Source organism: Pipistrellus kuhlii, unplaced genomic scaffold, assembly GCF_014108245.1.
Source record: "Pipistrellus kuhlii isolate mPipKuh1 unplaced genomic scaffold, mPipKuh1.p scaffold_m20_p_14, whole genome shotgun sequence".
NCBI classification, from domain to species: domain Eukaryota; kingdom Metazoa; phylum Chordata; class Mammalia; order Chiroptera; family Vespertilionidae; genus Pipistrellus; species Pipistrellus kuhlii.
In genome coordinates, this window is record NW_023425449.1 from 697,522 (window position 1) to 719,822 (window position 22,301).

Sequence of the window (22,301 nt, forward strand, 5' to 3'; positions counted from 1 at the left end):
GGCTCAGGCGGTGTCGGTGGCAGGTCGGGTTTCTGCCCCTCCCAGCTCCGCTCTGAGCAAACAAACAGCTCCCAGTCCCCGGGCCTCTGGCCAGATGAGAAATATTTTGGGTCTGGTGACCTTTTTCTTGGGGTCTCCATTCACCGTGCGAGGTTGTGACCGGGATTCGGTTTCCGAACGGGAGGCACAGCTGGTTTTCAGAGCGGCAAATAAGGGAAAGAATGAGGGACTGGGCGGCTGTCTCCGGACGCTCCCCTGGGAGGCACGTTTTTATAGACGCCAGACGTCCTCCCAGCTCCGGCCAACTTTCCGTCCAAAGTGGGGGTGCCCGAGCCAGCCCCCTTCACAGGGCCCGGGAGCCAGGCCTGGCTCCGTGCAGCACACCTGCCCGCGGCCCCAGCCACCACCTAGCACTGTGGCTCGGGCACTGTGGCCCCCCCTCCCCTCCCCCCGCAGGCCACCGGCTCTGAGCGACAGGGCAGCGTGCAAGCTGTGAACCCCAGAAGGATGGCTGCTCAGCAGGTCCCGACGGGGAGCAGAGTCATCCCCAGCCTCTGTCAGCTGGTGAGGGGCGTGTTCACCTGCTGAGAGCCCACCAGCCGCCTGCCCCCTGGCCACTGCTTCGCCCACCGCACCTGCCGTGGACCCTGCACCCGCCACTCCGCGTCCGGCCTGGCTGCGCACCACACAGGCGGGGCTGTCTGCTCAGCCGGGTCCGGTGCCCCCGCGGGGCGGTGGCTGCGGGAAAGCCCCGGAAGCTTTGTGCTTGGGTGGTGGCAGCTGACCGACTGCAGCCCTTGGCCAGCTGTGGCCTGCGGGCCGGGACCCGCCCGAAGGGCCGGGATGGGTGCATGCTGATCCTAGAGTGACTGGCACAGCCGAGACGTTCTCAGCTGTGGTCTGTCACCTCGGACGCCGACTAGGACACGCGTGCTGTCTGGGAGGCGAGGGAGCCCGAGCGGGAGCACGGTCCTGAGTGCCCGTCGCACCCGTGCAGGCTGACCTCACGCTGGAGGGAGGAGTGGATTCTGCGTGGCCGTGGCCGGGCCACCTTCTGCTCCAGTTTGAGGACCTGCTCCTCCAGGCACCGTGAGCATCGCCTGTGTCACCCAGCCCGCAGGGCAGCCGCTGGGTGCTGTCCCCTCACACACGGGACAGGGTGAGCGTGGGTCACGGCTGTCGAAAGAGACGTGCCGTGTGTTTGCGATTCAGACTTGGCCCCTGCCCCCTGCACCGTTCCTGCCTCGGGCCAGGCTCTGAGCTGGCTTCAGGTGCAGCGCGGGACTAATCTTTGTTTCAGGGGGGCTGCCTGTCTCACAAGCGTCTGTGCTGGGCTGGTCAGACAGGGACATAGGAGTGAGTCCTTGGGCTGGTCTGTGGGGCCCTGGCCGACCTGCTGCCCCGCTCAGTGACCCTGGAGGCTGGGTCTCACTGAGCTGGCCACTTGCTGGGGAAGCCGTCAGTCGCTCGGGCCATGCCTGGCATTGTTCTGAGTTGGCCTCCAGGTCCTGTGGAGGCTCATGCCGTAGTATTGAGTGCGAAAGTGAGGGATAGCGAGTCTGGTGCCAAGTGCTGCCTAGGCCCCCCCATCTGGTCACCCAGGTGAGGGGGGCGGTGCCGGTGGCAGGGCTGTGTGTCCATTGGGGGGCTGCCACTTGCATCTGGTCACCCAGGCTGCAAAACTGACTTTCAGGAAATGAAGTTAAAGGAACTGAAGCTGTGCGGCTCCTGCTCTCCATCCCAGCCGTGTCCTTGAGGTCGCTCCTCTTCACTGACTCCACTCCCAGGGCCGGGTCTTGGGTGGCTTCTTGGGGCCCAGCACTGCCCTCTCCTGGGGCACCCTGGGCGTGGTCCGAGGGAGCGGCTGGGCCTGCCCTGCAGCCTGGGGCTCTTCTCCTTTTCCTCCGGAGCGGCCTCTCCGCAGCTTCCACTTCTCCCGTAGGCAAGCCGAGCTAATATTTATCCTGCAAAGCATCCTAACGATGTCGGAGGCGCGCCTGCAGGGACTGCTGAAGGGAGCTATTGTTGCCGTAAACTGAGGCACTGCGCACAATGGCGGCTGTGTCTGAACTTGCATCCTTCCACCCAGCAGTTGGTTTTGTGCACAGATAGACTTGTTGGCAGTTCTCGAAGAGAGAGGGCTTTATCTCTGTGCTGCCTTCGGCTGGGCTGGGCGGGGAGAGCTGGTGGGAACGGGTCGGGATGCTTCAGGTGCTGCTGGGGCTGGGATTGGCCAGCTTTTGAGGAATGACTTTTGCAGTAGAGCCCTGCCTTTCTCCAAACTGTTCCTTTAAAGCTGGAGACGCCTCGTCCAGAGGGAACACTGGCCTCACCCGGAAGGAACGGGGATGTGAGTCCGAGACGGGGTAGTGGGCGGTGGTGTCCACGTGTGGTCAGGTTCCGGTGTCAAGGAACCCCGCTGATGGGGACACACCCTGGTCAGGCACGGCTTCTCAGCGAACGGAGCTCCTTTCTGGGCCGGCCGCCTCCTGAGCGGGAGAGTGGACAGGCGCCGGGCGGCCGAGGGGGACAGGCGGCCGCTCCCACGTCCGTTAGCCCCACGGGGTGGAGGGTCCAGGGAACCGCCCGGGAGGCGTGAGGTGTTCCCGCCTGCCCGGCCGCCGGCCCAGCGAGGCCGGTGGAGTGAGTCTGTTCTGTGGGACCTGAGACCGCCCGGTCAGCTGACTCATCCTGCCCGCTGACTTCCTCCGTCTTCCTGCTGTTTGTCTGTCTCCCTCCTGACTCATCGAGCGGGCGTGTGGTCAGCACGCTGGGCTGTGGGTGGCCGCGGGCGGCCAGCACACCCGGGAGGCGGCGTCCACATGCACACGGCTCATTCCTGTCGTGGGCCAGTGTCCTGTGGCTTCAGGGTCAGGCCGAAAAGATTGTAGGTTTGCTGAATGGTTGGGGGCACTGGGTTCCTCCAGGGGAAACCCCACTTTCTCGCTCGCTTGGCCTCCCAGGCCATTCCCAGTGGTGTCCCTCCGCTGCATCGCTGACCGGATGCTGTGACGGACGTGCCTGTCGGAAACACGCTGTCACCGGCGCAGCTCTGGCCGTCGGGAGTGCAGGCAGCCATCGCGCCGTCCGCGCCGGGACGCGTCTTCCCAGCGGGCACGGGGAGTGCCGTGTTCACGGTTCAGTGTGTGGCCGAGGACGGCAGGAACTGAGTGCCCTCCTGCCACCCGGCAGAGCCCGCCCACGGTGCCAGGTGTGCCCTGGCACCCCATTTCCGCAGGAGGAGATGGGGCTCATCCAGTTCCAGTGTCACGTGAGTTCACGCGTGCCTGTGTGCGATGTGCTCGGGCCCCGCTCTGCCCAGGGGCTTTGTCTCCGAGTTCCCGTGAACCAGCGTCCATGCTCACGGAGGCCCGTCCGGCTCCGCGCAGGGCTGGCTCCTTGGGGACGTCGGGTCATTCTTGCGCTTGTGGCCTTCCTGTGCCCCTGACCACTCAGCCGCCATTGTTGTCTGTCCACAGGGAGCTGGCTGGCCTCGGACGGTGTCTGAGCGGCCCACACCGGGAGGGGGGGTCCTTCTGTGGGAGGCGGAGTGCCTGCGTCTAAGGGGCTGGGAACCGCCCGCCTCCCCCGCTCACCGGGACGGCAGGTGCCGGGAATGCCGGCTTCTCGCCTCTGCCCGCTTTCCTGGCGCGGCTGGAGGCTCACTCTTCGCTGCCCGGCAGGCCCGGACGCAGCGCCCAGGTTAGCTGGGAGGGGCCCGTTAGCTGATGTTTTTAGCTGAGAAGCCCACGTGGGCCGCTGGCCGCAGGCAGAGAGGGCTCGGCCTGTCAGCCAGACGGAGCAGAGCCCCGCACTCCAGGCTACTGCTAGGGAGAGGAGAGGGGAGGGCTGAGCCCTCTGCCCTCACTGGCCACCGAGCCTCACTGTCCAGGCCAACCACGAGTTAGCCTGGTGCAGTGCATTGTGGGAGAATCGGGATGAGCAAAGCAGGTGGGTGTGGCTAGGGGGAAGCGCTTGACTTCAGTCCAGTGGGGAGAAGGCAGGGCGAGATCTGAGCTGCCAGTGGTGGGGCTGTTGAATGAAAAGTCCTGTCATGTGGCTGAGGCCTGTGGAGGTCATGTGACAGACCTGGAGAGGGTGCGGAGGGCAGCAGCGCCAGGCCGACCTGAGTGGCCGGTCTCTGGTGGATGAAAAGAGCCACCTGCTGACCTGACCGCTCAGGGGAGGCCCACGTGGTGGTCTTACAAACTCAGACCTAAAGTCACCACAAAAGATGGTCTGGAAATTAAGTATGTAACTACAAACAGGTTATAGTGGGTGGTCATGTCCTAGGCCGATGTTTTCCCTGAGAAAGGTCAACTTAGATCTTCTTTCCTGAGCCCGTTTGCCTTTTTGCCTCTAAGATAACATATCTGTGAGATGTGTGGGTAACTTGTAACTTCCTTTTTCTGGAGCCCCTGGGGCACACCCAGATGTGGTGGGCGCCTGGACAGATGCCTCACATTCCTTCATCATCATGTTAATTGTTCCTGCGCTCACCTGAGTGTGTGTCCATCATTTACTTTTTATCCAATCCCAAGGGTTTCCCACCGCTTTGCTTTCTCCCGCCTCCTTACTCCATCACCAATGAATTTCATGTAACCCACCCATGTCCCTCCTCTGATGGCAATGTATAAGTACAGATGTAACCCACCATTCTCCGGAGCATTATCTCAATCCATTGAGGTTCTGCTTCCCGGCATACGTCTACAGTTTGGCTCAAATTCACTAAAATTCTTTACAGGTTTCAATGGGTTTTTTTTTGTTGTTGTTTTTCGTTAACACTGGGCACCACAGCATGGGAGGGCCCCAGTCCCTGGCCCAGTGCTGGTCGGACTGGGAAGCTTCTGGATGCACCAAGTGCACCTGCAGGAGCCCCTGGGTCCAAAGGGGCTGTCAGACCTGCCCTGCCCTCCCTCCCTCCTGGGCATCTCCCCACCTGCAGGACCTGTGGTGTTGGATAGGCCGGGCAGAAAGTTGTTTTGAAAGGTAGTTTATTATCTTATTTAAAGTAAGTTTTAGGTTTTGTGGAAGCAGAAGGAATATGTTGTAAATCACCAGCGATGCACCTTCTCCTCTGCATCCGTCCTCGAAGAGACCTCAGCGAGCTCACGTGAGCCGCTTAGCCCCTGCTCCCTGCACTTCCTGTCAGCCGTCAGCTGCGGCCGGGCCTCGTTTAGGAGCCTGGTCAGGACACGCAGGGTTATTCTCCCGCTTCCCAGAAGCACCTCATTGATACAGAGCACCCTGTGTCTCCCCACTCCTGGCTCCTGCTCCCGCCCTGGAATTTCCTAGGTGTGTGTTTGTTACTTTAATGAGGTGGCTTTTGGAAAGCGCTGGAGGGTGGGGGCTGGCTGCCAGGAGCCCCAGCCTGGTGATCAGAGGGCTGGGACTCGGGGAGGGGCCAGGCTGGAGGGGGCTCAGGGCCGGCCTGGCTCAGTTGGGACTTAGTGCTGAGCCTCGTAAACACCAGGGCGGCTCTGCCTTGGGGCCAGACCACCTCCGCGGGCCGGCTGCGGGCACAGAGCCGCTCTGCGCACTGCCTGCGCGGCTCCATCCGGCGGCCGCGCGGCCGTAGATCCTCGGAGTGAATCGTGCCGGTGAGGAAACGGTTTCCCCGAGCTCTGAGCCTCCCTGGCAGGTTGTCTGAGCCCAGGGAGGTGCTGGCCCCCCGACAGCCCGCTGGCCAGCACCGGCAGCGGCTCTGAGCGAGGGCAGCTCCCTGTGGAGCCTGGTCTCCGGGGGCGAGTCCGGCAGAGCTGGGACCCGGAGCCCGTGCGGGGGGCGGGCCTGCTGTGGAGCAGGGGAGCCCGCTCACGCGCGGGAACCTGTGTTGCCAGGCGTCCGGCCCGTGTGGGAAGGACTGGTGTTGAAGAAGGCGTCTGACGGCGCTGGGCCTGTCCGCCTTCACTCCAGAGGTGATGGTGGAGAGCAGAGAACGGGGTCTCGTCTCTGGAGGAGGAGGGGGGAGCTGTGGGGAAAGAAGCTCTAGGCGGGCCGCCCCCTCCCTCGCCTCCCGGCGGGGCTGGCCCTGTACTGAGACGGAGAGGAGAGGGAGGGCTTGTGACACCACGGCACCACGGGGGGTGGTGAGCGACCGGGATTGCACCCCGGCGAGGGTGGCTCCGGTTCCTTCGGCCCGGAGGGAGGGAGCAGATGTAGCCAGGCCAGAGTCACCTGGAGGCTGTCTCCAGCCGTCAGAGATTCACCGTTTGATTCTGGCAACTTTGGAGTGTGTTCAGACTTCCCCTAAAACACGGGCGGTTCGGGCTCGCCTGACATCGGGACCACAGGGCAGCTGCTCCGTTTCCCTGTGCGAGGCGTCCTCTCTGGAGGGCAGACCCCAGGCGGGAGCCACTCCGGCTGACGGGGTGTCAGCACCAGCGAGAGGCGCCCGCACGGCGCAGTGTGGGGTTCCTGCCCAGCCCGTCTCTGAGGGCGGTGCTGGGTCTGTCTGGGACGTGAGGGACTTTCAGATTTCCATCGCTGGTTGTCATGAGTGTCCTGGGCAGCCTGGGACCTGCGTCCCCCCTGCGGGGAGTGACGGAGGCCGAGGAGGCTGGCCCCTGGCCGGGCGCGGGGGCAATCGGACCCTCTCCCTGCGGCACGGAGCTGTGCGTGGGAAAGCGGCTGCCTGTTGCCATGGCAGCCACAGCCTCACTCCTGCTGGAGAGCTGGTCCTCACGAGGGGCTGGGGATGTGGAGAAGGGGAGAAACCCTTGACTTTTCATTGAAAAACAAGAAGCCCCCTCAGCCCAGGTGCCAACCAGGGACACGTGAAGGCGGCGGCAGAGGTGTGAGCCCGTCTGTGTTTCTGGGACGGCGACGGTTGCAGCACGTCTGCTGGGGGCAGCTCGCCGTTCCCGTGTCGCCCCCCCCCCCGCCCCGTGGGCCTCCGGCCAGGAAGCCGCCGCGGCCACCAGCTTCGGAAGTGGTTCCAGGGAACAGCGGGCCGAGGTGTGCCTGCTGCTCTTCTCCGTCCTCAGCGTGGCTCTGGAACGCGCTGGGTTCGGCATCACGTCTCCTCGTGGTCTCCGTCCAGCTGGTCCGATCGCCTGCCGCTGAGGGTCTGCCCCCGGCTCCCGTCCGTGGCGCCTGGAGAGCCGCGCAGGAGGGGTGGGGCCCGGACACGTCCGATGGGGTCACCAGCTGGTGCCACTTCTGAACGTGGCCGAGGGCAGGGCCGTGTTGAATGCGGGTGTGCAGAAAGCTGTGGCCACACCCGGCCACCCCGGCCCTGGCCCCTGACCACCGGCGGAGGGGTTGGTCACTGAAGGGGGCCATCGCGTCCCCTCGAGAGTGTGGCTCCGGGCAGAGGCTCAGGCCGGACCCGAGCGCGGGAGCCGGCCGGGATGGCCCAGCCAGGGGCCGGAAGTCACGTGTTTGGCATCACTTGCCCTTGGGTGAGAAGCAGGACAATAGAGGAAGTTGTTGGTCGCGGCCATTGTCGGCTCGCTTATCTGAGAGCATCTGCACAGCAGGCCCATGCTGCCGGTGGAGCGTCCCTGGGCGAGGAGCCTGTCGGCGCTCTGTCCGAGCGGAAGGCCGGAAGTGGCCACCGGGCCACTTCCCAGCAGCTGAGGAGGCTCTGGTGCAGAGCCCGCTTTCTGGGGCGCAGGCGGCCCCCGAGCTGCCGCCTTGCTCTGCGGGGAGTGAGCCTGCAGAGCTGCGCCGGGGGCTGTGCACGTGCCGCCCCGCTGGCAGGACGCTAACGTGTTTGTCGTTTCCGTCAATAGAGATGCCAGCGACGCTTCCTGGGTAACTGTCCCGGCCGCCGCGTGGGCACTGCCTGGCGAGGGAGCCGCCGCGTTAATGCCTAGCCTCCTTGGCTAACAGGTAACCACGCCCTCCGGAGCGGCCGGCAGCGTCCTCACTCACCGTGCTCCCCGCGGCTCCCGGGCGCCGGTGCGGCCCGGCTCAGGGACGGCGTGGACGGCGTGGCTGAGGGGCTCCGCCCGGCCTGGGGGCTGGTCCCCAAGGACAGGAGCCGTGAGGGCCTGGGCGGGAAGGGGCGTGGGCAGTGCCGCCGGGCGGGCCGGGCCTTGAAAACGGACTGCAGGGACTGGGTGGCGGAGTGCAGGCGGGGGGGCTGAGGAGCAAGGAGGAAGCAGGGCGCTGCCTGGCGCGGGTCCTTCCGTCCTCTGCCCCACAGGCAGCACCAGGGCAGGGACCGCAGGCTCCCCAGGCGGCCACGTGTGTCCAAGTTAGAGTGGGACCTGGGAGCCAGGCCATCCCCCTGAGTGTGGGCGGCAGCTCTGACCGCCAGGCAGGTGGTTGGACACTCACCCTCCAGCCGGCACAGGCCGTCCCTGCTGCCCCCGCCGCCCCCCGTGTCCCAGGGCCATTAGACGCTGGCCAGGAGCCCCAGCCCTGAGGTGTCACCCGGGTGGTAACTGGGCCAGACAGCTGTCACCGCGGCTTCACTCCACAGCCGCCGGCCAGGCAAAGCGGGACGGCGCTCAGACTCGGCTGAGCCCGTGGCCGCCGTGCGCTGGGCGGTCTCGGCCCCTCGGCAAGCCGCTCCACCTTCTTGTTGGACATAAGCCGCTGAGAACGGCGCCGCCGTGGCCTCCTCAGCCCGCCTGGCCGCGGTGCGGTCCCGGCGTGGCCTGACGCGGTCCCTCCTCTCTTGCAGATTAGCCGGTCGCTCGATGGGGAGCAACGGTGGAGCCCCCTCCTGTGTCAGCGCCCCGCCTCTCCGCAGCCACCGAGACCACGCCCGCGCCTCCTCGGTCATAATGATGAAACTGGTATTAACTGAATGGCCACTATGGATTTGTAACTCGCACTCACAGTAATCGCAGCCACATGCTCAGGATCCGGCCGGAAGGCACTCTGCGGGCCGCGCGCTGTGCCCGAGGGGCAGTCGCACCGAGAGGAATATAAGGGCTACTGGCCGGGGAGCACCGCGAGGCAGAGGCGAGAGGCGGCGTCTTACCCGCTCAGACACGCCAGTGCTGTTCGCATAGGCGGAGGAAGCAGACGGCGGCTCCGGTGGTGATGAGAATGGCCCCGCAGAATGCCGACTCGGAGTCTCTGCCGGTCCAGGAGCTGCCCGTGGCCCTGCCGGAGCCGCGGAAGCCAGCGGGCACCGGCCCCGAGCCGCGCGACGAGACCGTCAGCGAGGGCTCCATCGACCGCATCCCCGTGCGCCTGTGGGTGATGCACGGCGCCGTGATGTTCGGCAGGGAGTTCTGCTACGCCATGGAGACCGCCCTGGTCACGCCCATCCTGCTGCAGATCGGTGAGTGCCGCCGCCGCCCGCTGGCACACGGAGCGGAACGGGCTGGTCTCCCTGCAGCCTCCTCTGACCCCCGCTCCTGTCTGGACCAGGGCAGGGAGGGGTCTCCTGCTGTAGGGGTGGAATGGGGCTTGGCGTTGATCTGTCCCACTGGGGAGTGCGACAAGCCCTGGCTGACACCTGGGGGGAGACGCTGAGCAGCTTTATAAAGCCCCGGTGTCGGCGTCGCTGTCACCTGCCGTCTGCCTGCAGTGCGGCCTCCGGTGGCGAGGGACCGGGTGTGGGAAGTCCTGGCGTCCTCGGCCCCAGGCCAGCTGCCGTTTGTTCACCCCCCGTCGTCTAAGGAGGGTTAACAGTCTGTGGTTTTCCAGCCTGGAAGGGATTGAGGAAGGGGCCACGCCATTTAAAAGCAGTTTCATTCTAGAATTTCCCGTGTGCCGGTGAAGGGTCTAAAACCTTCGCGTTTGGGTTTGGGACTGTCCTTTCTCCCGAGCGGCCCTCCGTGCGGTCAGCTCTGAGTCGGGATCTGGAAACCGCAGTGTCTGCGTGGCGCCCTCGGGTGGCAGGGGCCGTCGTCTGGAGACGCCTGTGCCCGCAGCGCGGTGCCCGAGGCCGGGACAGAGCGTGCGCTTCTCAGCCGGAGGCCCAGCGTCCCGCCCTCACGGCCGTTTCCCAGCGGCGCGGGCTTCCTGGGGCTCCTCCCGCTGCGGGCCCTGCCTGTACCTTCCTCTCGGGAGGCCTTGATGGCATCCATGTTGCCGTGCTTTTGGCAGCGCCGGCCGGTAACTGTCCGTGTTGCCGTCTCCCTGTCACTGTCTTAGTATCCGAAGTCAGAAGTGGTAAACGTGCAGACACTGGCACGCCACTTCTTTCCTCCCGTTCGGTTTGTTTGACCGGGAGCCCTGGCCTGAGCCGTCAGTGAGGCCTCTGTGCGCTCCAGGCTGTGAGCACCTAGTCGGTGTGGGCGTGGGGGAGAGGTGAAGGGTCTGTTCTCACATCGCCTGGGAGGGCTGGAGGGCAGGGTCCCGGCCCTCCTCACCTCTGACCCGGAGCTGACCTCCCTGCCACTGCCTTGTGCTGTCCTTCGTGTGGGAACCCCCGGAGGAGGACTCTCGGGCCAGGCACAGCCTTTTACAAAGGAGAGCGGAGCGGAGGGGAGGGGAGGGCCAGGCACTGGGCCGGACCCCCCACCCCACCCCCACCCCCGGGCCCAGCATCCGGGCAAAGGGGCTCCGCAGGCCCCGCCCCTGCACAGGCAGGAGGGCAGGCGCCGGCTCTCCACGCCGCAGCCCTGCTCAGGGGCGAGTGGGCTTCTCAGAGTTAGAATGAGGGGGTGGGGGTCAGTCTTGGGAAACTGGGAACAGCCTGTCGCCCACGGGCCAAGCCTGTTCCCACACAGCCTTTCCCGGGAAGGAGGCGAGTGGGCGCCCGGCCACACACTCATTGTTTCTCTGGTTCCGGAAGCCCCGAGGGAAAGGAAAGTCCTACGAGCAGAAAGGATGTCGCGCTGCCTCGGGGCCTGACTAATGGGGGTGAAGGCTGACACGCCTGCCTGCCTGGGAGTCGTGACCATGACCATGACCATGACCAAGGCATCCCAGCCCGCAGGGGCCTGGGTCACTCCTGGAGCTGGCGAGGCTCAGGGCACTTTGTGTCTGTCTGTCTCTTCCCTTTGCCGCTGTGCCCTAAGGAGAAGCGGGGCCCCTGGGGGTTGATTTGGGAGAACTGGGTGTCCTTCCTGTGAGCCCACCCCCGAGAGCACAGAGGGGCCGGTGCCCCCCCCTCCCCACTCTGGGATCGGGCCAAGGGCCTGGAGGCAGGTGCGAGGTGCCTCCGGGTCCCCATAGAGCCCACCCCTCCGAGGGCCCGGTGCACCCAGGGCCCCCCTCCCCAGAGAGCCCAGTGGGGGACAGCGGGAAAAGAACAGCTAGTGCCAACCAGGCACAGCGAGAGGGGCAGGAGGTGGGGAGGCTGTCTTGAGATGAGAGAGATCTGGACCCTGGGAGGCAGGGGTCTGATCACAGGAGGCCTCATTCGCGGCTCCAAGGAGGTGATATACAGAGCCTGGGGCCATTCCGCCCTCTTCCGAGTCGCACGCATTAGCACTAGGAAAGGGCAGTGGTGTTCGGCAGTCCTGATAGGACTGTATTGTATTACGGCAGCTTTCAAACTTGCTGCATAGCGATAATCTCCCGGAATTACAGTCATGACAGAACGTGAGCCGTGTATATACACGGGCACTAAAATTGACAGGAAAAATTATATCAGAACAACCAGTACAGTGTGTGTCCACAGCAAAGTGCGTCCCGGGCGGTGGTTTTGTCCTGAAAAGCCTGTCACTGACATGAGCTGTCTAAGTGGGAGGGACGCACCTGGCGGGAGGAGGTGAATAGATGGCAGGTGGGTGAATGGGTGGCAAGTGGGTGAGCAGGTGGGCAGGTGGGTGGGCAGGTGGGTGGGTAGGTGGATCAGTGGGTGAGTAGGTGGGTGAGTGGGTGGGCAGGTGGGTGAGTGGGTGGGCGGGTGGGTGAGCAGGTGAGCAGGTGGGTGAGTGGCTGGGCAGGTGGGTGAGTGGCTGGGCAGGTGGGCGAGTGGGTGGGCAGGTGGGTGAGTAGGTGGGTCAGTGGGTGGGCAGGTGGGCAAGTGGGTGGGTGCGTGGGTGGGCGAGTGGATGAGCAGGTGGGTGAGTGGGTGGGTCAGTGGGTGGGCGGGTGTGTCAGTGGGTGGGTCAGTGGGTGGGTCAGTGGGTGGGCGGGTGGGTCAGTGGGTGGGTCGGTGGGTGGGCGGGTGGGTGGGCAGGTGGGTGCCGGGGCTCGCACACTGTCTGGGGGCCTCGCAGAAAGGCACTGTGCGGAGCGCCTGCCTGGCTGGGGCTGGAAGCCACGTGGGACGAGGACTGCTCTGTGGTCACCATGAGGCCAGTCGGGCTGGGAGCTGGTGGTCAGGGCTGCAGGAGGGGGGCCAGGCCCCTGGGTGCCCGCCTGCACGAGGGTGAACCATGTGAGGGCAGAAAGTCCCCGGGGCCGAGGGCGGGAGGGCGGCTCTGAGCCGGGCGGGTTCCTGCCGAGTCATCAGCTTCCAGCCGGTTCCGTGTGACCTTGTTCCTCTCCGCTCCCACACACTCCACTCGCTGTCGCTGTAGCTGTGGCAGGGGCGGGGCGCCCCCACACCTCGGCCGCCCCCGGAGGCCCGCGCTGCCAAGGCTGGAATTCTCAGGCCTCCTAGGCCCAAGCCCCGGCCCGCCCCGGCTCCCTCTTCACGGCTCTCCTGCTGGACCTGCCAGCACAGCCCACTGGCCACACCGCCTGCCGTCCGCGTGGCTGCTGCCCTGCTGCCCCATCTGACCCTCGGCTTCCTGGCGGCCGTGTGCCCCCCGCACCCGGGCCCCCCTGGACGCAGGGCAGTGCCGCGAGCAGAGGCTCAGCTCACTTCCTGCGAGTGCTGGGTCCGGGCTGCTCACCTCCGCGGCTCAGCGCGCCTGCTTCTCCGGGCCCCTCCGTTCCCCTTCCCGGGGAAGTGGGGTGTCAGGCCTGGAGCCCCAGAAAGTGGCCCGGCTGCTGTCCTCAGGGCAGACCAGCACTGGGGCGGGGGCAGTTGGCCATCCCAGGGGGAGCCGGCAGGGCAGCCGGCCCGCAGCTGGGAGGACAGGCCTGAGCTGCGGTGACCTGGCTTCCCGTATCCCTGGGCCTGAGGGCCCTGGGTCGTCAGCCCTGCAGGGGGCGGTAGGAGGGGGCCCCCTGAGGGTGTGGCCCCTGGTCTCCATCTGGCTGTGGCCTTGGGGGCCCGGGTTCTGGTCCAGGTGCTCATCGCCGGGAACTGGCCTGGTGCTCACCTGGCCCTGTGCTTGGCACTTGGATCTTGTCCCCCTTCCCAGACCCAGACCTGGGCCCCCGGCAGGGCCAAGCCTGCCCGTGGCCTCTGCTGTGTCCAGCCGTGGCCGTGGCACTTCCTCAGCCACCGCTCCGCTCCCGCCACCCCACACTGTCCCGCTGACCCTGCGAGGCCTCTTCCGGTGCCTTCAGCCTGGAACCCGAGCGAGAGGCTGTCCTCGGGAGGACGGGCAGCGGCCGGGGCGCAGGGGGCGCCAACGCCGCCCCTTTGCCTGCGGGCGTGGCTGTGATGGGACTGACATGGCCGGCGGGGCCCGGCGTCCTGAGGCTCCTCCTTTACCCAGGATCGTGGGGCGCCCGCAGGCGGGGCCGCCTCTCTGCCTCCTCCTCCAGGGGCGCTGGGGTTCTGGAACCTCCTGCAGCCCTGGGGCCCTGGCTCCAGCTGGAGGTGCCGTCTGCCCCTCAGCCTGGGCAGGCAGACCCTGGCTCCGGGGGAGGGGCCGCCATGGGGCCTGTGCGTGGCCAGAGGCAGGGACGGCATCGCACGCTTCCTTCGTGGGCACGCTCGGGCCCCGAGGCTGCGAGCGGTTCCCACCGGGAGCCGGTTCCCAGCCGGTTCCCAGGCGGCTGCCGGCGAAGGCGCCTATCTGATGGGCAGCCCGTCTGCGGAGGGTCCTTTGTTCCCGCCGCCCGGCTTATCAGGAGAGGCCCGCGCGGAGCCCGGGGCCGAGCTCACCGTCGCCGTGACCTCACACAGCCGGCAGCCGGTGACACGAGCGCTTCCTGTGAGCGCGGCCTTCCTGGTCCCACCATTGTTGTTGGCTGGGAGAAAACAGTCCCTGACGGGCCGCCTGTTTGTCCGGAGCGGGGCTGGGAACGGCCGCGCCGCCGCGTCCCACCGCCCGGCCGGGCCGGCCTGTTCCCACCCCCGCGGGGGCGTCGGCGGCTCAGCACAGGCCGGGCGCGGGCCACGTGAGGGAAGTGGCTGCTGTTCTTGCCAGTGTTTGGGCGTAAACAGTGTCGCCCAGTGTCCTGTGCGTTCCCAGCGGGCGCCCGCGCCCCGAGGCTGCCGCGCCTGCGGGATGAGCCGGGAGCGGCTCCCGGCCGGGGCTTAGGTTGTGTGACTTCCCAGAAAGACAAGTCCCGTCTGCTGTGAGCCTGTCCTGGGCGCCATGCCCTCTCCTCGCATCGCCCTGGGGGGCAGGCACAGTCCCAGCCCACGTGCCCTCCCCAGCAGCTCAGCAAGGCCAAGGCCACGCCCTGGGCGGGGTGGGGCGGGGCGGGGTGGGGTGGGGCTGTCTCCCTGTAGCCGAAGCTGCAGGCCTCAGGGCCAGGCGTGTGGTCCCAGGAACTCCATCGTCCCGCAGCCTCTCGGTGCCTCGAAGGAGCAATGCTGGGCGGGCGTCACCGCCAGGCACCTCCGGGCGTCCTGCCTCCCTGCCCTGCGGTCCCTCACGGGCAGGGCAGCTGCTTTCCAGGGTCGTCATGGCAGCGGGCCCGTGTTGTCCGTGCCCTGGCGTGTACTGGAGAAGAGCACGGGCTCTGCATGGCCAGACCCTGTGCATCTGTGTTGGGTTGGCGGCGGGGGGTGAGCAGTGGCCCGTGAGGGGTGCCGGGTTGAGGGCAGAGGAGCTGAGAACAGTGGCCACCGTGGCTCGGTGGTTGAGCGTGGGGGTCCCCGGGGCAGCTTTGGGTGGGAGGACGGCAGTCTGGGGGTCACTGTGGCAGAGTCCTTGGGATTGGGCAGCCGCGCGTGAACCCTGGGGCTCCAGGCAGAGTGTGCCAACCTCGGAGGGTCAGTGTCCCATCTGAAAAATGGGCGCAAGGGCTTCAATTGGGTTCAGATCCCGCAGCCCCACAGGAAGGGCCTTCTGCCCTGACAAGGCCGTAACCGTCCGGGGGGGTATGCATCCTCGTTTGTGTGCCCAGTGGCACCCTGCCGAGTGTCTGTGCCCACATGTGTGTGCTCGCCCACATGTATGATGGTTGTGTTTGCATGTGACGACACGCATGCGACAGCCACCCGTCAGTGTGTGCCTTCCCATGGGATGGTGCGTGTTGTGTGTTCCCGTGTGTGATGACCACACGCCTGTGCGTGTGCGTGCCCGTGTGGTGACCACACGCCTGTGCGTGTGCGTGCCCGGGTGTGATGACCACACGTCTGTGCGTGTGCGTGCCCGTGTGTGGTGACCACACCCTGTGCGTGTGCGTGCCCCGGTGACAGCGTGTCCATTGCAGGCCTTCCGGAGCAGTACTACAGCCTCACCTGGTTCCTGAGCCCCGTGCTCGGCCTCATCTTCACGCCCCTCATCGGCTCCGCGAGCGACCGGTGCACCCTGCGCTGGGGCCGGCGGCGGCCCTTCATCCTGGCCCTGTGCGTGGGCGTGCTGCTCGGGGCGGCCCTCTTCCTCAACGGCGCCGCCCTGGGTGAGTGCCCGGGGGGCCTGCCCGCGGGGGCCTGTCCGCGGGGGGCGCTGGGGCTGAGGAGGGGGAGCCTGTCCACGGGGGCACTGGGGCTGAGGAGGGGGAGCCTGCCCGGGGAGCCTGTCCGCGGGGGGCGCTGGGCTGAGGAGGGGAGCCTGTCCGCGGGGGGGGGGGGGGGGGGGGGGGGGAGCGCTGGGGCTGAGGAGGGGGAGCCTGTCCCCCGGGAGCACTGGGGCGGCTGTGGAAGGCGCAGGGGCCGTGGTTCTCAGGGAGGCGCTTCCTGGGGCTGTTTGCTGTCCTGAGCAGGAATCACCTTTCCTCTCCCGCCCCCTCAGGCTCCCGGGTTCTGTGTTCTGTCTCTGCCTGAGGCAGCTCCAGGAGGGAGACTGCACGTTGTTTTCCGCCCGGGCTGTTCTTTGCTTTTAAGGGTGATAAATATTCTTTTTTTTAATTGTTTAAAGTGTTACACGTCTCCTTTTCCCCATTGACCCCCCCCTCGCCCGCCCCGTCAGTGACTTTAAGATGGGAGCGTGCCCCAGGCCTGAGCACTCGGGTGGCAGCCAGCCCCTGCAGCACCGTGTCCCCGAGTGTCCCTCCTCCCCATGCACGCGCTCCGTGGAGCCCTGCAGGCCTGCGCCGGGCGGGCACGCCGACCTTGAACCACGCGCCTCCCGCCGCCGCTCCCACAGTCCCCACGCGCGCGGGGACCCTCCCCCCGGCCGTGGCGCGCTCGTGGGAGCTCTGAGCCCGGCCCTGGCTGCCCGGAGGGAAGCCGCCGCGTAGAGGAAGGAGGCTGGGCGCGCTCTGGGCGAGGAGCCCCTCTGGCCGGGTGGGCGGCGCCTGGCGCTGAGGCCTGCCCGCTCTGCCCGCCAGGCCTGGTCCTCGGGGACGTGCCCGGCCAGCAGCCCATCGGCATTGTGCTCACTGTGCTGGGCGTGGTGGTCCTGGACTTCAGCGCCGACGCGACCGAGGGGCCCATCCGCGCCTACCTGCTGGACGTGGTGGACAGCGAGGACCAGGACATGGCCCTCAACATCCACGCCTTCTCTGCCGGTGAGCGCCCGCCCCCATCCCGGCCCACTCGGCCCACTGCTCCGGAGGCCGCACCCACACCCACCAGGGCGTGGGCTCCCCCCAGTGGCCAGAGAGCAGCCCTGACGGGCCCTGTGGCTGGTGCTGGCCTGCCGCTCTCGCCTCCGAGGGGAGTGCCAGCCTCCGAGGCCTGCGGGGGGCCGCGGGGTCCCAGGCTCTGCTCCCCACCTGGCAGTCTGTCCTGGTTTATGAAGCAGGAAGCGTGGGGTCAGAATTGCCCACCCAGAGTCGGCCCGAAGGGCCTGTGCCGCCTCCGTGCCCGCCCCTCCCTCCCTCCCGAGCCCGCGGGCCCGGGCAGGCCCCGGCTGGCTTGTCTGCTCGGGCCCAGGCCCCCTCCTCACCGCGCTGTCCTTCCCCGCCAGGCCTCGGCGGGGCCGTCGGCTACGTGCTGGGGGGGCTGGACTGGACGCAGACCTTCCTGGGCTCCTGGTTCCGGACACAGAACCAGGTGCTGTTCTTCTTTGCGGCCGTGCTGTTCACGGCGTCGGTGGCCCTGCACCTGTTCAGCATTGAGGAGGAGCAGTACTGCCCCCAGCAGGAGCGCGCCGAGGCCCCGCCCGCCCCGCCCGGCCTGCTGGACGGCGGCCTGGTCCCGGACGAGGCGCAGTCGGAGCAGGAGCTGGCGCTGGACTACCTGGGCGAGGAGCTGGTGCGGAGCAAGAGCGACTCGGCGCTGCACGTGCCAGACACGGCGCTGGGCCTGGAGCCCGAGCTGCTGTTCCTGCGCGGCATCGAGCCCTCCATCTTCCACGACGCCTCGGGCCCCGGCACGCCCGCCAGCGCCAGCCAGGACCTCAGCCCCGGCCCGCCGCCCCGCCTGCCCTCGCCGCTCGGGGACACCACCAAAGAGGACGCGGTGCTGCTGGCGCACCACGCGCACGAGGCCCAGGTCCCCAACGGCAGCAGCTCGCCCCCGAGGGACGGCCCGCCCGGCTACGGCGCCGTGGGCCCCAAGCCCGCGCCCGGCGCCCTGCGGCGGCGCCGGCACGGCTTCCGCCGCCAGGCCTCCAGCACCTTCTCCTACTACGGCAAGATCGGCTCCCACCGCTACCGCTACCGGCGCGCCAACGCCGTGGTGCTGATCAAGCCCTCGCGCAGCATGAGCGACCTGTACGACCTGCAGAAGCGGCAGCGGCAGCGCAGCCGGCACCGCAACCAGAGCGGGGCCACCACCTCGAGCGGCGACACGGAGAGCGAGGAGGGCGAGGGCGAGACCACGGTGCGGCTGCTCTGGCTGTCCATGCTCAAGATGCCGCGCGAGCTGCTGCGGCTCTGCCTCTGCCACCTGCTCACCTGGTTCTCCGTCATCGCCGAGGCCGTGTTCTACACCGACTTCATGGGCCAGGTCATCTTCGACGGCGACCCCAAGGTGAGCACGGGGCCGCCGGGGGCCGCCGGGGGCCGGGGGAGCGGGCGTGTGACGGCCCGGCGCACCCAGCTCGGCGCCTCCGTGGGCAGGGCCGTCGGGGGAACGTGGTCCGCGCCCAGCAGTCAGGATCCCCGGGCGGGGCACTGGGAACCGTGGGCCACACCCTCAGCGTGGGCGAGGCCAGCGGCCACGGCTTTGCCCACATGGCGCCTGGCTCACCGGGCCGTGTCTCCTGGGATCCGGCCGGGGTGGTCTCGGCACAGGCTCAGGCCCACCCTCCACGCGTCCTGCACTTGGGCCTGTGGAGCTGCTCCGTGGGCCGCTGGCGGGGACGGCCGAGGCAGGGCTGCCAGCTGGGGGAGCCGGGACCGGGGCGGAGCGAGGCTGCAGGGAAGTGCCCACTCAGCGCTGACCTGGGCGGAGGCGCTGTGCCCACTGCGCCGACCTGCTGGCTACGGGGAAGGCAGCAGCCGCCTGTGCCCGGGGAAGCGCAGGGCCGAACCCCGTCTTGTCTCTGGAACAGAAACCCTCCAACTCCACCGCCTGGCAGAACTACAACGCCGGCGTGCAGATGGGCTGCTGGGGGCTGGTCATCTACGCGGCCACCGGGGCCGTCTGCTCGGGTGAGTGGCTCCCGGCGCTGCCACTCGGGGCTCCGCTCAGAGAAGCGGGCTGCCTGCCGCCCGGAAGGCGGGACGCGGCTCGTCTCGGCGAAAGGCCGCGGTGTCCGAGTCCTGTGGACCCTCACGGGGCTGTGCCCTGAGCCCGGGAGGGAGCGGGGTGGGCACGGGACCGACGGGGCAGTCAGCGAGGCTGCAGGGGCACCTGCCGTGCCGGGGCCCTTCCCCAGAGACAGCTGTGCCCCGGGGTGGGGTCCGGGTGACAGGCTCAGTCCTGGGAGCCCTGTGCCAGGTAGGGGTTCCCTGCCCGTTCCTCGCCCTCATCCTGGGGAAGGCGGTGGCTCCGCCCCAGCCTGGCCTGGAGTCCGGCAGCCGAGATAAATGCCGCCCAAGCAGCGGGCAGCAGTGTGGCGGGCACAGCGCTGTCCAAGCCCGGAGAGTTCCGGACGGCGCCCATGGTGCCTCCGTAGGAGTGACCATTAGCTGCAGGTCGGGAGGGGGGCCGAGGCGTGCCGGGAGCAGGCTGCCGCCTGGGCGGGGGCCGGGCCGTGACCGTGCTCTCCCGCAGCTCTGCTCCAGAAGTACCTGGACAACTACGACCTGAGCATCCGGGCCATCTACATGCTGGGCACGCTGGGCTTCTCCGTGGGCACCGCCGTGATGGCCATCTTCCACAACGTGTACGTGGCCATGGTCATGGTCAGCACCATGGGCGTCGTGTCCATGAGCATCTCCTACTGCCCCTACGCCCTGCTGGGCCAGTACCACGACAGCAAGGAGGTGGGTCCGCGGCCTCGCCCCCCTCGGCCGGGACGCGGGGCTGTGCTCGCGGCTCTGGCAGGCGCAGGCGCCGGGCGGGTCCTGCCGGCCGGCGTCAGCCCTCCGCCCGCTCCTCTCTTGCAGTACGTGCACCACAGCCCCGGCAGCTCCAAGCGCGGCTTCGGCATCGACTGCGCCATCCTCTCCTGCCAGGTCTACATCTCCCAGATCCTCGTGGCGTCGGCCCTCGGGGGCCTGGTGGAAGCCGTGGGCACTGTGAACGTCATCCCCATGGTGGCCTCCATGGGCTCCTTCCTGGGCTTCCTGTCCGCCACGTTCCTGGTCATCTACCCGGAGGTGTCGGAGGAGGCCAAGGACGAGCAGAAGGGCCTGTCCGCCCCGCCGCCGGGCGAGGACGGCGGCAACAAGCCCACGGTGCTGCGGCTGGCGCGGAAGGAGGGCCCGCCGGGGCCCGTGGAGGCCGAGTCCATGGTGTGAGGGCTCCGGGCACGCCACGGGCAGAGCATGGCGCCCGCAGCCAGCACTGCTCCCGGGCGCCAGCCGGGCGGAGCAGAGGCAGCCCCACAGGACTCACTCCGTCCACGATTAAAAACCATTTGAAGTTTTTTTTTTTAATTGAAAAAGATCTTTTAATTTCATTTTGTCCTCGACCCGCAGGCACGCCGTGCTGCATGTCTGAACTGTGAGCGAGGCTTACGGTCGACCGCGGGCGGCGCGCCGGCGAGGGCCTGGCCGCCGCCTCTGAGCGCGGCGCCGGTCCCGGGCGGTGGCGCGGGTCCACCAGCCGGTTCTCTGAGGCACTGGGACGTGTCTGATCTCGCCACATCGGTGCTGCAGCGCCCTGCGGGAGGGTGTTTTTGTTTCCGATTGTTTTAGAAATTTGTTTTCCAAAACATTGTTTAGACTCAGCGTCTCCTCTCCGCCTCAGTTTGACACGTGTGCCCGCTCTGCTCCTGGGCCGCGGGCACGTGGCAGCCACACCAAAGCCGGGGGCAGGGCCCCGCTCCGGGGTGGAGCGAGCGGCTGGCAGGGTCACTCCTGGCCCCGCCGGGGGGACGCGGGCGGCGTCGGAGCGGCAGGTGTGCCCGCAGCACGTCCCTGCCCGGTCCGGGCGGTCCCGCCTCTCTCATTGCACTTTGTCTTTCCTCGTCCGCCGGGCCGCCAGCCTCCCGGCCACGCGCTGGACACTGCTGACCTCTGACCTCGTCGCCTGGGCCCTCGCCTGACGCGGTGTCCCCGGGAGGGAGCGCCTGGCCCGGCCGCGCTGCGCGTCTGCCGGCGCCCGCAGCCTCAGCCGCGCCCGGACGGAGCACCGTAACACTTCGCTGCCTCACGTTTTTAACTAGAGGACTGTACACTGCATGGGAATCATGCTGCAATATGATCATTCTAGAGCAAATATATATTTCAAGGTGAAACGAAGCAGTTTTGAAATAAATTACTTGAATTTCTGTGTACGTAAAGGATGACTGCTGTGTGCTTGACTGGCCGCCGGCCTCACCCTGCCTCCCGCTGGCAGCACCTGTGCCCAGGTTTCGGGTGCCCGCCCACCTCATGCCCTCCCCGGACCCCGGAGGCCGCCCGGCAGACGAGGGCCTGTGTGTGAGGCCTGGCAGGGCCCCCCGAGGCCAGGGGCCGTCCTCTCCCTGCCCTCAGCTCCCCGTTCCAGACGCGGGGCCCCGGCCTGCACTGCGAGGCGGGCCAGGCGCCCAGTGCCCCGGGGAGGTGGGGCTCCGCAGCCCCAGCGTCCGCTGAGCCACAGCACATGGAGAAACAGGTCTGACCCCGAACCCCGGGGAGCCCCGAGGGGTGGGCGCGAGGACCCGAAGCCGGGGTGCGCGGCCGGCGTGGTCCCCTCAGAAGTGCCGGCTCCCTCCTGTGGGCAGCGCCTGCAGCAGCGCCGGGCCTGGCGCAGACACCGGTCCAACCAAACCCCAGACACGGAGGCAGGCACCCACCCAGCGGGCCGCCCGCTGCAGGCTCCTGCCGCCACCAGGACCCGCGGGGGAGCCGGCGGCTGGGACCCTGCCAGCTGCCCCTCTCCCCCCTCGTCCCCAGCCCCGAGCACAGCCTGTGAGCTGGCCCGGAGCCACAGCCCCATCTCCGCAGCCACACCCTGACTCCGGCAGGACACGCGTGAAGACGGTCCACGGTCCCCGCCCTCCCATCGGGCGGGCAGGCTGGAGGCGGCACCGCTTGGCCTCGCTGTTCCCTGTGGTGGACGTGGGGTCTGGCCCTGCGCCCGCTCACTCTGTGTACCCCGGTCCGTCGGTAAGGTCTGGCCCTGCACCCGCTCTGTGTACCCCGGTCCGTCTGTGGGGTTCGGCCCTGCACCCGCTCTGTGTGCCCCGGTCCGTCTGTGGGGTTCGGCCCTGCACCCGCTCTGTGTACCCCGTTCTGTCTGTGGGGTTCGGCCCTGCGCCCGCTCTGTGTACCCCGTTCTGTCTGTGGGGTCTGGCCCTGCGCCCGCTCTGTGTACCCCGTTCTGTCTGTGGGGTCTGGCCCTGCACCCGCTCTGTGTACCCCGTTCTGTCTGTGGGGTTCGGCCCTGCACCCGCTCTGTGTACCCCGTTCTGTCTGTGGGGTCTGGCCCTGCACCCGCTCTGTGTACCCCGTTCTGTCTGTGGGGTTCGGCCCTGCACCCGCTCTGTGTACCCCGTTCTGTCTGTGGGGTTCGGCCCTGCACCCGCTCTGTGTACCCCGTTCTGTCTGTGGGGTCTGGCCCTGCGCCCGCTCTGTGTACCCCGTTCTGTCTGTGGGGTTCGGCCCTGCACCCGCTCTGTGTACCCCGTTCTGTCTGTGGGGTCTGGCCCTGCACCCGCTCTGTGTACCCCGGTCTGTCTGTGGGGTTCGGCCGTGCACCCGCTCTGTGTACCCCGGTCTGTCTGTGGGGCTCGGCCGTGCACCCGCTGTGTACCCCATTCTGTCTGTGGGGCTCGGCCGTG

The 22,301-nt window shown here is 67.8% G+C and overlaps 1 protein-coding gene across 3 annotated transcripts in view; it reads left to right on the top strand.

Moving 5' to 3' along the window:
- SLC45A4 (solute carrier family 45 member 4) overlaps window positions 1-22,301 on the top strand; it is a 53,312-nt gene that overhangs the window by 12,643 nt on the left and 18,368 nt on the right. The window contains exons 2-9 of one of the 3 annotated variants that reach the window (XM_045581257.1): window positions 7,739-7,836; window positions 8,636-9,244; window positions 16,369-16,548; window positions 16,950-17,956; window positions 18,480-18,579; window positions 19,145-19,356; window positions 19,480-19,610; window positions 20,282-20,822. In XM_045581257.1, the coding sequence (XP_045437213.1) occupies window positions 9,001-9,244; window positions 16,369-16,548; window positions 16,950-17,956; window positions 18,480-18,579; window positions 19,145-19,356; window positions 19,480-19,610; window positions 20,282-20,582 (2,175 nt within the window). In that variant the 5' untranslated portion in view covers window positions 7,739-7,836; window positions 8,636-9,000 and the 3' untranslated portion in view covers window positions 20,583-20,822. Of the gene's footprint in view, window positions 1-7,738; window positions 7,837-8,635; window positions 9,245-15,309; window positions 15,499-16,368; window positions 16,549-16,949; window positions 17,957-18,479; window positions 18,580-19,144; window positions 19,357-19,479; window positions 19,918-20,281; window positions 20,823-22,301 lie in introns of those variants that run through there. The other 2 variants (XM_045581256.1, XM_036437489.2) reach the window with 2 other exon arrangements.